Consider the following 17,671-nt stretch of genomic DNA (forward strand, 5'->3'; position numbering starts at 1 on the left):
CTCATGCTAGGAGTGTAAGACTAAATCCAGTATTTAGAGAAATGGGTTTGCATAACAAAGGCAAGCAGGGTATTCACTCAGGATGATAGGTAAAAGATCTACTCAGGGCCCTGGCCGGTTGGCTCAGCGGTAGAGCGTCGGCCTGGCGTGCGGGGGACCCGGGTTCGATTCCCGGCCAGGGCACATAGGAGAAGCGCCCATTTGCTTCTCCACCCCCCCCTTCCTCTCTGTCTTTCTCTTCCCCTCCCGCAGCCGAGGCTCCATTGGAGCAAAGATGGCCCGGGCGCTGGGGATGGCTCCTTGGCCTCTGCCCCAGGCGCTAGAGTGGCTCTGGTCGAGGCAGAGCATCACCCCCGAGGGGCAGAGCATCGCCCCCTGGTGGGCAGAGCGTCGCCCCCTGGTGGGCGTGCCGGGTGGATCCCGGTAGGGCGCATGCAGGAGTCTGTCTCTCCCTGTTTCCAGCTTCAGAAAAAAAAAAATACAAAAAAAAGATGATTTACTCAGACAGTATTTGCCTGGCCTAGATTTTTTTCTGTGTATTTTTTTATTGAGATATAATTTACAACTCATAAATTTCACCCTTTAAAAACATATAGTTCAGTGGTTTTTAGGGTATTCATAGGTTGTACAGTTGTCACACCAGAAAGAAATCCTGTGCCATTGGACATCCCCTATTCTCCCGTACCCCCTGTTCTGATATCTCAGACTGACAGACTGACTTTCTGTCCCTGTGGGTTTGCCTATTCTGGACAGTCCTGTAATTCCTAGCCTAGATCTTTATCAGGTAATTATTCTTATTGTGGGGATTTATTTCCAGACTTTGTTATATTGGTTGTACATTTAGGAATTCGGAAATTTAGGAATAATGATTTTCTACAGTCACTCTGTTCCTTTGTTTTTGTGGGAGCGTGTATCACGGGAATTGATGGAGATGGACTGTGTCTCTGAAGGGCTGTTGCTAATACTGTGTTTTTCTTCTTCTCAGCTTACAAAGAGATTGCAAGGACACCCGAACAGGTAAGATGTTTAGGTGACTTAAATTGCTTTGATTTTATAACTATTTTAAAAATAATTATTAAAAACAGCAATGTCTGACAACATGAAATGATGTAATAGTAGCCCCAAATTCTGACTAATAAAACTCTTTAAAGTATCAGCTGTTGCTCTCTCTACATTTTAAGTTGAAAGATTCTTTATTCCTAGGATTTTATTATAGTTTTTCTTCTTTCTTTTAGAAAACTCCTGTGTAGGTTTAGTTTTATTATCTGGCCATTTAATGAATCAGTCTTATTTAAGGATTTGGTCCTAATCATATGTAAAATTGCTATTTGGAATTTGCCCCATCTCTGTTAGCTAAGACACTGTAAGGCAGTATGTTACAAAAGATTGAATTTTCTGGGTCTTTTTGTTAATAATTTGCTGATTAAATATTTAAATAGGAAGTTGTTATTTCAGAGGCCCTAAGCCAGGAGTCCCCAAACTTTTTACACAGGGGGCCAGTTCACTGTCCCTCAGACCGTTGGAGGGCCGGACTATAAAAAAAAACTATGAACAAATCCCTATGCACACTGCACATATCTTATTTTAAAGTAAAAAAAATGAGAACAAATACAATATTTAAAATAAAGAACAAGTAAATTTAAATCAACAAACTGACCAGTATTTCAATGGGAACTATGGGCCTGCCTTTGGCTAATGAGATGGTCAATGTCCGGTTCCATATTTGTCACTGCTAGCCGTAACAAGTGCTGTGACGCGTGCGTTCCGCGTCACCGGAAGTAGTACTGTATGTGAGTGACTCCGCGCTTTGTGTCCTCATCCTGTGCTCCTCTCACTGACCACCAATGAAAGAGGTGTCCCTTCCAGAAGTACGGCAGGGGCCGGATAAATGGCCTCGGGGCCACATGTGACCCACGGGTTGTAGTTTGGGGACTCCTGCCCTAGCTTTAGTTAGCATAGTATTATCAGTGTCGACAATATATAGTTTTTCTTTACTACGTTATTTCCTGACAGGTTCCACAAAGGAAAGTGAAAGAATTCATTAATTGGGCCCCGCTTCCACATTTTTGGTCTATATTTGTCTTCTAATATTGGTGTGGAAATCATTTGCTGTTTGTACCTATGATGAGTAGGTGACAGGCTGAAACATTGTGAATATAAAATGCAAAGTCAGTTGAGCCTAAGTTAGTGCCCTGGTGGCAGTTAATTGTGAAGTAAAGCTCGAGTTTTAGTCTTAAATTTGAGGAAAGGAGTTTTTTCCTGTTTTCCAGTCTACCTTACTTCCCCCCCCCCCCCCCAGATGAGTGTTACACAGATTGAAATGTTCAGTGAAAGTATGTAAGGCCTGTCAAATTCACAGTGGTTTATTTGTGATAGTCATTTTCTCAGCACAGTTTGTACATCTTTACTTCGCCTGAGTTTTTCTAATTTTATAACTTAGTTCTATTTAACTTTGAATTAGTGTGCATTCATTTACTTGGATTTTCCCTCATATTTCAGTGCTGTTTTGATGGTTCAGTGGCTCAAATGCGTGTTAACAGTCCATGCATCCTACCTGTCCACAGTAAGTCTCCAGCTACCATTGCTGAAGAGTCAGGCTTTGATAAGGGTTGTAAATGCTGGCTTAACAGAACCACCCTCTGTCCATCTTTCCTTCTGCCCTCAGTGCTGCTTCTAGATTTTATTTTTCCCTAGTGCAGGGTCATCATGTCACTGTTGTTGCCCTTTATAAATCGGTGTTTTTTGTTTTTTTTTGTCCCCTGGATTTAAAAATAACATGTTTATAGAGAACTTGGAAAAAGTTATATGTTGACATTTTAACCTTCAGATTTTTTTTTTTTTTACAGAGATAGAGAGTGAGTCAGAGAAAGGGATAGACAGGGACAGACAGACAGGAATGGAGAGATGAGAAGCATCAATCATTAGTTTTTCGTTGCGCGTTGCAACATCTTAGTTGTTCATTGATTGCTTTCTCATAGTGCCTTGACTGTGGGCCTTCAGCAGACCGAGTAGCCCCTTGCTCAAGCCAGTGACCTTGGGTCCAAGCTGGTGAGCTTTGCTCAAACCAGATCAGCCCATGCTCAAGCTGGCGACCTTGGGGTCTCGAACCGGGGTCCTTGGCATCCCAGTCCAACACTCTATCCACTGCGCCACTGCCTGGCCAGGCCAGGCGTTTTTCTATATCATAACCAGTTCAGCAAAATTATCTTTACATTGTTTGTCTTTGCCCTTTCCTCTTAAAAACGTAGCACATTTTTAAAGTTTTGTATTTGTGCTGACATGTCAGCCTTACCTTGTCCCAGGAGGATAAAGGGTGGCTTGTGATTAAAATGACATAAATTAAGCATTCAGCATGTGGCATTTCTCTGGGGTTGTCTTTTGCTCTTGGTTATCTGGACAGATGGAAGAGAGGGAACGTAACATCTTACAGCAGCCCAGAAAGAATGGGGCATGTCACAGTATGAGTTGGGTTTTTTGCCGTAGCATCAAATCAGTTGTATTTTAAGGTAGAGGAATTTTTCTTTTATTGGATTATTTGGCACTCTACAATAGGTTTTTTAAAGGTATAGTGGATAGTTTAAGTAAATTTTTAATTGCTCTTTTAATTATAGCACTTCTTTTTTTTTTTTTTTTTTGTATTTTTCTGAAGCTGGAAATGGGGAGAGACAGTCAGACAGACTCCTGCATGTGCCCGACCGGGATCCACCCGGCACGCCAACCAGGGGGCGATTCTCTGTTGCAGCCAGAGCCACTCTAGCACCTGAGGCAGAGGCCACAGAGCCATCCCCAGCGCCCGGGCCATCTTTGTTCCAGTGGAGCCTCGGCTGCGGGAGGGGAAGAGAGAGACAGAGAGGAAGGAGAGGGGGAGGGGTAGAGAAGCAGATGGGTGCTTCTCCTGTGTGCCCTGGCGGGGAATCGAACCCGGGACTTCTGCACGCCAGGCTGACACTCTACCACTGAGCCAACTGGCCAGGGCCAGCGCTTCTTTTTTTTTTTTTTTAACACAGCTTCACCCACTTCGGCCTGGTCACACCCTGGTTCTTTGTCTCAGGCTCCTCTGCCCTCGGCAGTCTGAAATAGGGAAAACTAGTGGGTTAGCTGCTTTGAAGTCAGCAGTTTGTTTTTCGTTTGTCCACAGAGAACTCTGCCAGGATGTTAGAGTAGGGGAAAGAAACGAGAGACAGGGAGAATGGCTGCTGGGTGTCCCTGCCTGTAGGAACCTTGGGAGGAAGAGTGGCGAGTAGCCTGGTGATGGTCTGGAAGCATCATGTCTTGGAACTCTGGCTGATAAACAGGACAACAGTCATTTGGGGACCTGTTACTTGCTTAGAAGTGAAAAGAGCCCTAGGAGGCCTTGTAGTAGGATCCCTTCTGGAATCAGCTCTTAAGGTATAGCTAAACAACTGGAGTAGCTGTTGTGTAACATCAAGGTTGTAACAAAGCAAACAAAAGAAGTTTGGTCTAGGAAGGACTGATAGCCCCCGACAGACAATTTCTCTCCTCAGAAAATAGTGCTTTTCCCTCACCTTTTTGTTATTTCTGCCTTCATAACTAGATACCTTTAAGGACCTTTTCTAAACCAAGGACGATTATGCACCAGGGCTTTGGTAATGTGCAAGGCACTCTGATCCTCATCTTCCTGGAACTTAGTCATTTTTGTGTATATTTACTGTTTTTATTTTTTTTTATTTTTTTAATTTTTTTTACAGAGGCAGAGATAGACAGGGACAGACAGACAGGAACGGAGAGAGATGAGAAGCATCAATCATTAGTTTCTCGTTGCGACTTCTTAGTTGTTCATTGATTGCTTTCTCATATGTGCCTTGACCACGGGCCTTCAGCAGGCCGAGTAACCCCTTGCTGGAGCCAGCAACCTTGGGTCCAAGCCGGTGAGCTTTTTTTTGCTCAAACCGGATGAGCCCACGCTCAAGCTGGCGACCTTGGGTCTCGAACCTGGATCCTTCGCATCCCAGTCCGACGCTCTATCCACTGCGTCACCGCCTGGTCAGGCGTGTATATTTACTGTTTAAAGTTAAACATTTGAATGAAATAACTTTTATTTACGCTACAGTGTCAGGGATAGGAGGGCAGGTAAAGCTAATTAAGGGCAAAGAGAGAATTATTTTTTTCTGTAGTCCTGGAGGGACAAAATTAACAGTATGTTTGAAATACTGTTAAGTCCGCTTTGTAATTCTCACTCTGTCCTGGTCTCTGGAAGTTGTGAAAGGCTTCTTCCAGCCTGCTGGGGCCTTCTGGATGAGGTAGATGACATCACCAGGCTGTGAGTTTCAAAGGGAAGCCCCCTTTAGCCCTCTACCCCTTTATTCCTGAGAGATGTGGTAGGGTTTTTTTTATTTAGTGTCTCCTTTCTGTTGACCATCTCTGAATTGGTGTGATGAGTATGAAGCTGTCTCACCCTGCACTTTGTCCTACCTTGCAGTTTCTCCTCATCTTGTGTCATTATTTTTTTAAATGTGTTACGTTTTGCCATTAGGATTAAAAGCCCCTGAAAGTTGGAGGTGTTGCTAGGCTACATCCCAGCAGCCATGGCCACTGGAATTCAAGCAGATGGCTGTGGAGCAGCGGCTGAATCCTCAGGCGCAGACGAGCTTGCTTTGTACGTTTGTCATCTACATTGTGTTGTAATAGTGTTAATGTTTTTTTCCCTTTAGTTGCCTGATCTGGTTCCCCAGCTGGGAACACTATACCAATTAATGGAAAGCAGAGTAAAAACTTTTCAGAAACTCTCCCACCTTCATGGAAAGCTTATCCTTCTAGTCACACAAGTGAGTACATTCAGGTATTTTGTGCTGGAACCTATGGATGTGGTAGGAATGGAGAGAGGAATGAGGATCATTTGCCTGAACACTGAAAGCTTCCTGCTTCAGTGAGAAATTGGTAAATCTAGATGCAGTCTTGAACTGGGAAATGTTAAGTATTTGACAGAGAGTAAACTTAGTTGTGCCTATTTCAACTTTACTCAGAGGTTCTCGTATTTCATTGTTGATATAGTTAGGATGATTGTGGTATTATTATAGGGAACTTAAATAGTGAAAGAATTTTGGCACCGGAAGACATTCTGATTCCCTTTTTAAAACGTTTCTCAGCTTTTACAGAGTAATTCTTTCCCTAGTGTAGTTGATGAATTTGGTTTTTGCCCTGTATTTGACCTATGTTGTATTGAGGTCATCCATTATGGTAGTTGAGGTTGAGTTTACTGTTCAGAAGGTTGGGTTGTGACATGTGAGGTAAACTTAAACACTACTTCATTTTATTATCTTTCAGGTTACAGCCTCAGACAAAACAAAGGGAATGACTTGCCCTGAACAGAAGGCAAAATTGGTGTATGAAGAAGGTAAAGCTTGGGGAGGGGGTGTCTAGGGTAGGGTCTTCAATTGGAAGGTTTACTTTTTCACATTGACTGCGTTCTATTATCTTATTTTATAAAATCATCAGTATGAGCCCTGGCCGATAGCTCAGTTGGTTAGGGCATTGTCCTGATACGTTAGGGTTGTGGGTTTGATCCCTGGTCAGGACACATACAGAAACAGATTGATGTTTCTGTCCATCTCTCTTTCTTTCCCTTCCTCTCTCTAAAAGCAATAAATTAAAAAAAATCAGTGTGAATAAGATCATGCTTTGGCACATCTTCTCTAAGAAATGCCAAGTCTGTTGCAAAAGTATGATTAAGTAGGAAAAGGCACAAACACAATAATAGTAATTTAAAAGGGCATTAGTGTGGAAGAGATTTAAATAGAAGAATACTGAACAAATTTGATGCCAGTATATTAAAATACCAGATGATATAGGTAATTTGTTAGGAAACATCAATGGCCAAAATGGACTTAAAAATAATAGAAATTCTGAATAAGCCAATAGCTTTAAAAGTGACTTATTCAAAACTTTACCTCCCCTCGCCGGATGGCTCAGTTGGTTAGAGTGTCATCCAGATATACCAGGGTTGTGGGTTTGGCCCCTCATTGGGGCACATACAAGAGTCAACCAATGAAGACGTAAATGAGTGAAACAACAAGTTGATGTTTCTCTCACTTTCTCTCAAATCAATAAAAAAATATTTTAAAAATCATATTCCCTGACAAGAAATCACATGCAGAGGTTTTGTGCATGAGTTTTATCTTTCAAGTTGATTTTGCCATATACAAGTTAGTCTTTCTCTGAGTTCAAACCAGACAAAGATGGTGAAGAAAATAACATTTTAGACCATGCTCAAATATTCTAAGTAGCAAATTATGGACATGCTTAAGTAATTAAGTTATTACCAGATAGAATTTATTTAAAGATTGTAAGGTGATTTACTATCAAGAAATCTGTTAATATAGTGACCATATTAATAGATTAACAGGGAACACTATATAGTGGTACCTGACACACGAGTTTAATTCGTTTCATGGCTGAGCTCGTGACTCAGTTTGCTCGTGTGCCAAATCTAGTGAAGGGTGGCGAAAGCTCATGATTCAAATATTTGCTCATGACTTAAAAAATCCCGCGAGTGACTGCTTGTCTCAAATCGCTTGTGATTTAAAGTGCTCGTGTGTCAAGGTACCACTGTATTATTTTAAAAGGAAATTCAATAAAATTGAATGTATCTCATTATTTGATAAGGAACCTAAGAATTTAAAGGAACTCCCTTAATGTACATTAAACAAAGTTTAGAAGCATTTTCAGAAAGTCATGATAAGACAATAATGTGCCTTTTATTGCTTCTGATGTCTTGCCTAGTACTGTGTGAAAGAAATGAATTCTGGACGCTGAACTTTGCACTATTCTCCTTACATGGAAGTCACAGCAGAGCCTAGTCACACACGTACTGAGATAAGTGAAGAGTTGGATTTACTGGATACCAAGATCAGCAAAAAAGGAATCATAGTATTATTTTGCTTCAGCAGTATACTGTATCTCCACTAAAATATGTCCCAGTCAGAAAACATATTAGAAAAAAGACCTCATTCAGAGCAATTAGAGAAGTATGAAATGCCTAGAAAAACATCGAAAAAGTGAAACAAAACCTTTGTGAATTATAAAATATAACTGAAGGACATAAATGCGTGCCATGTGGTATATATATGCCTATGGTATATAGCAGACTATGACTGATAGTGGAAATCTGTACCTTTGTGTGTGTGTGACAACAGAAAGATAGATGGAGCAGACAGACCAGAAGGGAGAAAGATGAGAAGCATCAGTTAGTTCTTCATGGCAGCTCCTTAGTTGTTCATTGATTGCTTTCTCATATGTCCTTGACCAAGGGGCTACAGTAGAACTAGTGACCACTTGCTCAAGCCAGCCACCTTTGGGATCAAGCCAGTGACCATAGGGTCATGTCTATGATCCAGTGCCAACCTGGTAACCCTGCGCTCAAGCTGATGAGCCTGTGCTCAAGTCGGCAACCTTGGGGTTACTAACCTGGGTCTTTTGCGTCCCAGTTCAAGGCTCTATCCACTGCGCCACCGTCTGGCCAGGCAGAAATTTGTACCTTTTGACCTTTACACATTTCTTCCACACACCACCCCCTCTTCTGTCAACCATTAGAGTCTGTTCTTTGTGAGTTTGGTTATTTTAGATTCCACATATAAGTGAGATCATACAGAATTTATCTTTTTTTTTTTTAATCTGACTTCACTTAGCATAGTGCCCTCAAGGTCCATCTGTGATGTCACAAATGGCAGGATTTGTTTTTTTGTTTTTCTTTTTCTATATATAGCTGTTCCTTTGGATATATATGCCACATTTTCTTATTTATTGTGGACACTTGAGTTGTTTCCGTACTTTGGCTGTCATAAATAATGCTGCCGTGAACATGGGTGTAGATACCTCTTTGAGATCCTGGTTTTGGTTCCTTCAGCATATACTCAGTAGAATTGATGAATCATATGATATAGTTCTATTTTTAATTTAATCTGTAGACTTTTTTATAGTGGCTGCATCAGTTTATATCCCATCCACAGTATACAAGGATTCTCTTTTTATATCCTTGGCTTTGCTTTTTAAAAAGTTATTCATTCATCATTCATTTATTCATAAGTGAGAGGACATAAGATAGACTCCTGCATGTGCCCGGGATCCACCTGGCAACCCCTTTCTGGGGCTGATGTTCAAATCAGCCAAGCTATCCTCAGCGCCCAGGGCCGATGCTTGAACCAGTCGAGCCACTGGCTGCAGGAGAGGAGAGAGAGAAGCAAATGATTGCTTCTTATGTGTGCCCTGACCAGGGATCAAACCCAGGATGTCTGCCCACTGGGCCTACACTCTATCCACTGAGCCTACTGGCCAGGGCCCAGCTTTCCTTTTTAAGATAGGATTCTGTTAGAATTTTTTGGTTCTTCATCCTGCTCAATGAGATCTTGATGGAATAATACACAATGTACTTTTATGTAGATAAGAATGTTAGTGTTACTTCTTACATAGATGATAGTTGAATGTAACATTCTGAAAGTAAATTCAGGTACCTGATTTTATTTTTTTTATGGCTCTGCCCTCTGCTTTGATTACAAAAATAAAGACTGTTTTTCTCCCTTTACAGAATCTTCTGAAGAGGAGTCTGATGATGAAATAGATAAAGATTCTGATGTGAGTAACTTGTGTGTTGGTATTTAAATCTGCTTTTACAACCTTGTGCTCTGTGAGAAAATGACTCATGAGTGCTGTCCTTGCTTAATTTCTACCAGGATAATTGGGATGAAGATGAGGAAGAGAAGGAAAGTGAAAAAGAAGAGGATGTTGATGAAGAGAATGCAGAGGAAGATGAGGAGGAGGAAGAAAAAGATGAAGAAATTGGTGAGGACAGAGATGTGGCAAGTGAAAAAGAATTAAATGGAGATTCTGATTTAGATCCTGAGAACGAAAGCGAAGAAGAATGAAGACAGAACAACAAGCCAATCGAACTGTGTCAGCTCTGGCTCATCTCACCCAGTGCCGCGCGTTGTCCTGGGACGGTTGTCTCTGTGCAGGGTGCCGAGGACCGTTGCACATTTCTAAATTCCTAATGGTGGCTCCCAAGACACCTCACTGTCCTGAGCACCCCAGACTTCACTGTGTAAATAAGTGTTTCATTCAGATGTTAATAAACTTTACACAGTAAATAGACCTTTTCTGCAATGTACTGACATGAGTGTCCAATATATGGTATATTTTTTATAATATAATATCCTAGTATGACTTGGTTATGCCCAGGATTGACACCAGTGAAGAGACATTTCCCATATAGGGTTCAAGAACTGGACTTTGTGAAGGAGTCAGCTCTTATCTCAGGTTGGTAGCTTTCATCAAATCCAGATATGAAGCAGCACTAGTGGAAAAAAGTTTTAATTTGGTACATTTTTATAAAATAATGAAGGAATAATGAAAATAAAAATGATTGTGATTAAAAAATAAAATCACCGTTGTCCCTAGCTTGTCTAACTGTGGTGATCTGATTGAGTCAGATTGGATATTTGGAGTGATTCCCTAAAACCACCACTTATTTTTTGAGCTGTCATGTGAAATATTTTTTAAAAACACCAAAAATTATGGTAATTAAAAAACTAAAGAGTTTACCATAGTAAGGATTTTTCTTGACTGCAGGTTGCCTATAAAGAATCATTAGTGTATAGATTTAGAAGTGCAACTTTTTAAAAAATTGAGTTATAGCTGCTTTTAAAGAGGTTTTCGTTTTTATTTAAATTACTAATGGATCAAAGAACAATTGTTTATTTTCTCTTTGGTTTTAGATATTAATGATAACCTTCTTGGAGTTTTTTTCCAAAGAAAATATTTTTATAATTCAGTAATTTAATGTTTTTCTTCCTTTCCATTACCCACTCTTGGCAATGTTAGGGTATTTGTTTACCTTTAAAATAATAAATCTGACTCAAGACTTTTTATGTATGTATAACGAGGTATTTTGGTGTACTACAAAAGCCTTTTCAAATTATCAGTAATTTTTTTTTTTTTTAAAGAACAATCCAGTATTGTTCAGTGCTCTCTAGGGAACAAGCAGGTGGAAGCTCAACTCTAGGGAAGGGCTGGGGAGACAGGTGTATTTTCCCGCCTGTGAATATATACAACACAGAACTGTTATCTATGAGGGGCTTTTAACACCAGGGGCAGAACAGGTTTCTGTGCTCAGCTAATAGAGCAGGAGCCACATATAAGCATCTTGGGAAAGTAAGTTTGAGCCAGCTGCTGTTATAATGTACAGTTATATTTGTCTATAAATGGAGCTGTTTATGGGAATTTAATACCATTCTCTTTGTAAAGTGAATAAATATCTTTATCCATTGCTTGTCTTGTGGTATATGTAGAGAAACGGCCATGTGCTTGGGCTCGTGGTATAAAGGTTTATAAAAAGTAGTCTTCACTAGCATGGACAGGTGAGTGCTTTTGGTGCCATTTGGACAACCTACACTCTGTACTGAAGTGAAAGAACCAAGAACTGGGCTGTAATCTGGTGGTTGCTCCTGGAAGCAGTCACTTGGTGTTGCGCCTGCACGGCCCCAGGCTATGGTGATCTTAACCAGGGCGCATAGGCTCTTGGAGTTCCTCTCTGAGGTCTGAGCGTCAGGTTTCCCTGCACCTGACTGACTGAAGAAGCAAAGGACTACAGCTGTGGTTATTGCTTAATCACTTTTTAGTTCAGACAAATCCAGAGTTAAATTAGGTTTATTATAAGGCATCTCACTGTGTTCCACTCCTAATCTAGACGATAAAAGTTGTGTGTGTGTGGTGGTGTCTGTTGTGAGATTAATTTTTCTTTGCAACTTTTGATTTTGAAAAATTAACCATTCATGAGCACATCAAGGATCACGCATTGTATTTGGTTGTGATACTGCACTGGTATTGCCATGTGTGATGTGTTGCATGATTTTGATCTTTAAATGAGTCAACAAATTAAGCTGTGTTGCAGAATGTCTTATCTGGATTTGTCAGTTTTATTAGATTCTGGTTAAAATGTTTTTGGCAAGAATACTAAATAGGTGGTGGTACTTGAGGTTAATTTGTAAGAATAAGTTTTCTGTAGTATGTTTTGATGTAAGTAGATGTTGAGGCTTTAGGTTTGGGACTTGAAGCCTTCATGCAGAGCGATGTTTGGCATCAGGATGGGTGGCATCTTACAGTGAGGACACTGGGTCCGTTGTTGCCATATGTGGTAAGGATGTTATAGTCCTGTGGGAGTTCTTAACAGTACATTCATTCATTTAACAAATACTTCCTGCTCTGTGCCAGGAATTATTTAGTTGCTTGGTATATACATCACTGAACAACAACAAAAAATATAACTGGCCCGAGAAGCTGGTACTCTACCAGAGAGATATAGTCAATAAACAATGTATGAAGAATAATTAAATTTAATATTGTATATTAAAAGGTGGTGACTGTTTGCGGGGCGGGGGGGGGGTGTTGTAGGGAAACTGAGAGTTGGAATGAGTAAGTGAAGGCAGAATTGTGGGTAAATGATCAGGGCAGGGTTTGCTGAGAAGACAAGATTTGAGTACAGATGAGGGAGAGGAGATGTGGAAGTTAGCTTCGTATCTGGGGAAAAGTGTTCTGGGCACAGGAGACAGCATGAGCAAAGGCCCTGTGGCCAGCACATCTGATGTGTTGAAACAGGAGACCAATATGATAAAGAGGGAGAAAGGGAGACTGAGAGGTGATGGCGACTTAGACCTGGGAGGTTGTAATGGAGTTGGTGACAAGTGGTTTCTGGGATTGTTTCAAATTTAAAGCTAGTGGGTTTTCCCATGAGGTGTGAGAAAAAGGGGGTCAAGGATATGACTCCCAAGTGTTGTTTTGCTGCAACACCTGCAGGATGCTGCGGTTGGAGTGTGTTTGGGAAGGGAGGTCAGGTTTGGGCAGGTTGAGTTTTATCTATTAGGAATGCAGACACATGCCCAGTTTCTTGGGAGGGATTTGGTGGTGTCCTGTTAAGTGACAGTCAACACAAGACTGAGTGAGCTTCCCAAGAGAGAGAGTTTGCACAGGAAGAGCACCTAGGTCTGAGCTCCATCAGTGGAGTGAAAGGAGAAATCCTAAGCGGCACGGAGAAGAAAGAGGTAGGAGGAATTGAATCTGAATTCATGACATTCCTCAGCCGAGGTTGCTTCCCGCTGTACTTTAGACAACTGGTGAATCACCTCAGCTTCAATGGTTTTTGTGAGGCCCTGCATGTGACCATTTGTTTGAGGGCAACTTCCATGTAAAATTTGTTGTTTGAATCTAGTGTAGGGTTCACCTTCGTGGCATCTCAACACTGTCCATCCTGCTGAACCATGCATCTAGATTGTACACTGGTTCACAGAACTGGCTAAATGAGAGGCCCAGCAGTGACAATGGCTTAGCAGGCATCATTCAAGTAGGAAACAGAGAAAGCATGGATTAGATGGTGCCACCCTTCTGTAGAGGGCTGGCAGTGAGTGGGAAAACTTGACTGTACTCATTAGTGCTGTAATGGGTTTCACATACATTTCTGTGTAATTTTTTTTTTTTTACATTTTTTTATTTATTTATTCATTTTTTCAGAGAGGAGAGGGAGAGACAGGGAGAGAGAAAGGAGAGACAGAGAGAGAAGGGGAGGAGGAGCTAGAAGTATCAACTCCCATATGTGCCTTGACCAGGCAAGTCCAGGGTTTCGAACCGGCGACCTCAGCATTTCCAGGTCGACGCTTTATCCACTGCGCCACCACAGGTCAGGCCATTTCTGTGTAATTTTTAATAAGGAAATAATTCTGGGAAAAGCAGGATTACTATAAATCACACTTTAGGAGGTGAGGAATATCAAAAACATGCAAAAGGTGAAAATATACCACTTTAAAAATTGCCTGGCATGTTCTTTCTAGGTAATAATGGCCCAAAGGAGGGGTGGGGGGTACTATACTTCTTGGATGCTAAAGTTATCAAGGATTTCCTAATGGAAATAGGGAGCGTTTTGTTGTGGGCTTGCCCTTGGCCCTGTTGTAATTTGATTTTTTCTAGTTTGGAAGAAGTGAGAGGGTGTGGTTGCCTGGCCTGCAGTCACTGAAGTCAGGAGATAACGTGGCAGCTGCTCAGCTGGGCCTGTGTGGCCATGATGAACTGCGCCAAAACTGCAAGTTCAGAAACATAATTTTGTCCTTGTTTCTAGAGTTGATGCAGTTTTAAATAGAATCATTAACCAGGCTTCCCAGAGAAATGGGTATTTAAATGACATATTTATTTGCAATGAGAGAAGCAGATGGGCGCTTCTTCTGTGTGCCCTGGCTGGGAATTGAACCTGGGACTTCCATAAGCCGGGCCGATGCTCTACTGCTGAGCCAACCGGCCAGGGCCTGGCCAAGTCTCTTATTTTTGTGATAGGATTAGTTCCAGGAACTGCAAGAGGGTGAACATAGATACCATCAGTTGAGGAGAGACCAAATTTTGGGCCAGAAGCTCCAATTCTCGGTCCACACCTTGATTTTTTTGTTTGTTTGTTTGTTTTTGGTTCATAAGAGGAGAATAACTAATGTCTTTCAAAAGAATACTGTAAGAATCAAATGGGACAATGTGGTTCACTGAACACCAACTAATGTGTAGCACCAGGCAAAGGGATTGTTTACAGAACCATTAATTATTAGACATTTTTTCAGCACGGAAAGAGAATGGCGAACAAGTGCAACACTTGAAGAAATTGAAACAGAGCCTTATGGGTAAATGGTCCTTTTCCACAGGTGAAAGATAACTTAAATCATTTTCCTTTTCTTTATTTTTTAATCTGTTGCTTTAAGAGTAAAGATGTTTGTTCATTGAGTAAATTTTGGAAAATACCAAAAAGCATAAAGAAGGGACATAAAATCATATTAACAGATAACCATTTGCAAAATGTTTTGATGTGTCTCCTTTTAATCTTTTTTCTCTTTGCATGAGTGCACACACATTTTTCTTATGAAATTGCAATGGTATATTTTATCTTTTGTCATATTATATTATAGTTAACTAGCCTTTGAAGTAATGATGTTTGTGGCTATTAGTATTCCACTGTGTTACACAAAACAGTCTCCTATTATTTTGTTATAAGTAATGCTACAGTGAACATTCTTACATTTTATATACACACACATTTAAATTTTATTTATTGATTTTAGAGAGAGGAGAGAGAGAGAGTTGAGGGGAGGAGCAGGAAGCATCAACTCATAGTAGTTGCTTCCTGCATGTGCCTTGACCAGGCAAACCTGGGGTTTTGAATCAGCGACCTCAGTGTTCAAGGTCGGCACTTTATCTACTGCACCACCACAGGTCAGACACATTTCATTTATATTTTTAAAAATGTTTCCTTATGACACAGTCCTAGGAGTAATGTTACCTAATAAAATATAAGAATATTCTCTCAAATTTAAGAAATTTCCTGAAATTCTTTCCCAGAAAGATTTTTTATTTATTTATTTATTTATTTTTACAGAGACGGAGAGAGAGTCAGAGAGAGGGATAGATAGGGATAGTTAGAAAGAAACAGAGAGATGAGAAGCATCAATCATCAGTTTTTCTTTGCGACACCTTAATTGTTCACTGATTGCTTTCTCATATGTGCCTTGACCGTAGGGCTACAGCAGACCGAGTGACCCCTTGCTTGAGCCAGCAACCCCAAGCTGGTGAGCTTTTTGCTCAAGCCAGATGAGCTCTGGGTCTCGAACCTGGGCCCTCCGCATCCCAGTCCGACGCTCTATCCACTGCGCCACCGCCTGGTCAGGTGATTGTATTGATTTTAAGCTCCACAAACAGTGCTTGTGTTTTCCATTTCGTCATGAGTCTCAGTTCACCTGTTCTTTTCATCACCATTTTTATTTCTTTGGAGCATTGCAAGTTCAGGTCCTTGTCCATGTTTAAAGGGATTGTCCTATTTACCTGTAAAGACTATTTATGTATTCACCCCATGCCAAACATATGCAGCAAATATTTCCCCCGATTTGTCTTTTCATTTTTTTATGATACTATTTTTCTTTATAGTTTTCTTACTTACTTTTATTTTTTACAGAAAGAGAGAGAAAGAGTCAGAAAGAGGGATAGATAGGGACAGACAGACAGGAACGGAAAGGGATGAGAAGCATCAATCATTAGTTTTTTGTTTCGACACCTTAGTTGTTCATTGATTGCTTTCTCATATGTGTCCTGACCATGGGGCCACAGCAGACCGAGTAACCCCTTGCTCAAGCCAGCAACCCTGGGTCCAAGCTGGTGAACTTTACTCAAACCAGATGAGCCCACGCTCAAGCTGGCAACCTCGGGTCTCGAACCTGGGTCCTCCACATCCCAGTCTAACATTGTATCCACTGTGCCACCGCCTGGTCAGGCTACGGCTATATGTTTTATATTTTTAAGTTTAAAAAACTTCCCTCTTGGAAGATATTCCTTGTATTTTGTTTTAGTCATTTTACATCTTTAATTTTTTAGAAAATTTCCCTCTCCTGTAACTGGTTATGATTTATTAATGCATTGATTATGAAATAAAAGAGAAGGTAATTAATGTGGGAAATGCCAGTGCATCGCATGTAGTTAAGGGTAATTGTTTCAGAGGGGCAGGACAGTGGAAGGGTGTGTCTGTGGGCAGGACGTTTGAAGCTGCTGCTCTAATCCATGTGGAATTCTCCCGTTTATCAGGGAGGTGAGGCTCTAATTTAGGCTTCCTCTCCCCCCCTCCCCCACCCCCTGTCCACCAGTTTCCTCCACACTGTTAAATGCTGTTTGCTGTGGACTGAATTTGTGTCTTGCCCAAATTCATACATCAAAACCCTAATTCCCAATGTGATGGTGCTTGAAGATGGGGTGTTTGGGAGGTAAGTAAATCCTGAGGGTGGAGCCCGCATGACGGGATTGTCGCGATTGTAAGAGACAGGAGAGCTTGGTCCCTCTGCTCCGCAGTGTGGGAGGCGCTGAGAAGACGTCCAGTGCAAACCAGGAAGCAGGCTCTCCCAGGCACAAGATCCGCAGCCACCTTGATCTTGGACTTCTCAGCCTTCACAACTGTGAGAGATAGATGTTTGCTGTCTAGGCCACCCCACTTGTTCCAGCAGCCTGAGCAGACCAAGACACGTGACCCCAGAGACGGGCTTGCTTAGCCAGACAGGAGGTGTGTTTCGGTGCTATCCATTCTAGGCCACCAATCTCTCTTCCTGCAACGTTAGTTTCAAATGTTACAGCTTTCTAGTTCATTTTTATCATCGGTATCTTTATAACTCTGACATATTTTCCCTAATATGCCTTTGCCTCTTTATTCTCCCATATTATTAAGTAAAGATTCTTTGATTGTAAGAAACAACACCTTACTAGAGGCAGTGTAAACAAAATGTAATTTTGAAAAATATCAGTACAGAAGAAAACAGGAAGGGATTACAAGTAGGTGAGAGAAAGAACCATTAGGGCCTCTGTGTGGTCGCTGTCCCCTGCCACCTCATGGTCCTCCCTGTCATTCCTCCCGTGGCATTCCCGTCCTGTAGTCCAGCCACTTGTTGACTGGTGGGAAGGCTGTATTCTCTGCCTCTCCAACCCGTGCTCCACGCTTCTCCATCCCTTCCAGGAGCTTGATTGAATGTTACACAGTGTGTCAGCCTGGGCCCCTTGCCTGGCTTCTGGTTGGGATCAGCCAATGGCTGGTCCCGGCAAGAGACTGGAGGGTGGGAGGGGCGTAGATGAGCATGTTTATTGCCCTTGTGACCTCTGCTGTCTC

General features: G+C 41.4%; 1 protein-coding gene across 1 annotated transcript in view; it reads left to right on the forward strand.

Moving 5' to 3' along the window:
* The window catches only part of WDR43 (WD repeat domain 43), a 50,529-nt gene extending 39,248 nt beyond the window's left edge, over positions 1-11,281 (forward strand). The window contains exons 13-18 of the mRNA XM_066266810.1: positions 986-1,017; positions 2,500-2,563; positions 5,673-5,786; positions 6,286-6,355; positions 9,542-9,588; positions 9,687-11,281. Of these exons, the coding sequence (XP_066122907.1) occupies positions 986-1,017; positions 2,500-2,563; positions 5,673-5,786; positions 6,286-6,355; positions 9,542-9,588; positions 9,687-9,878 (519 nt within the window). The 3' untranslated portion in view covers positions 9,879-11,281. The remainder of the gene's footprint in view (positions 1-985; positions 1,018-2,499; positions 2,564-5,672; positions 5,787-6,285; positions 6,356-9,541; positions 9,589-9,686) is intronic.
* The last annotated feature ends 6,390 nt before the right edge of the window (positions 11,282-17,671 follow it).

The sequence above is a fragment of the Saccopteryx bilineata genome, chromosome 3 (genome assembly GCF_036850765.1).
Source record: "Saccopteryx bilineata isolate mSacBil1 chromosome 3, mSacBil1_pri_phased_curated, whole genome shotgun sequence".
Lineage (NCBI taxonomy): Eukaryota > Metazoa > Chordata > Mammalia > Chiroptera > Emballonuridae > Saccopteryx > Saccopteryx bilineata.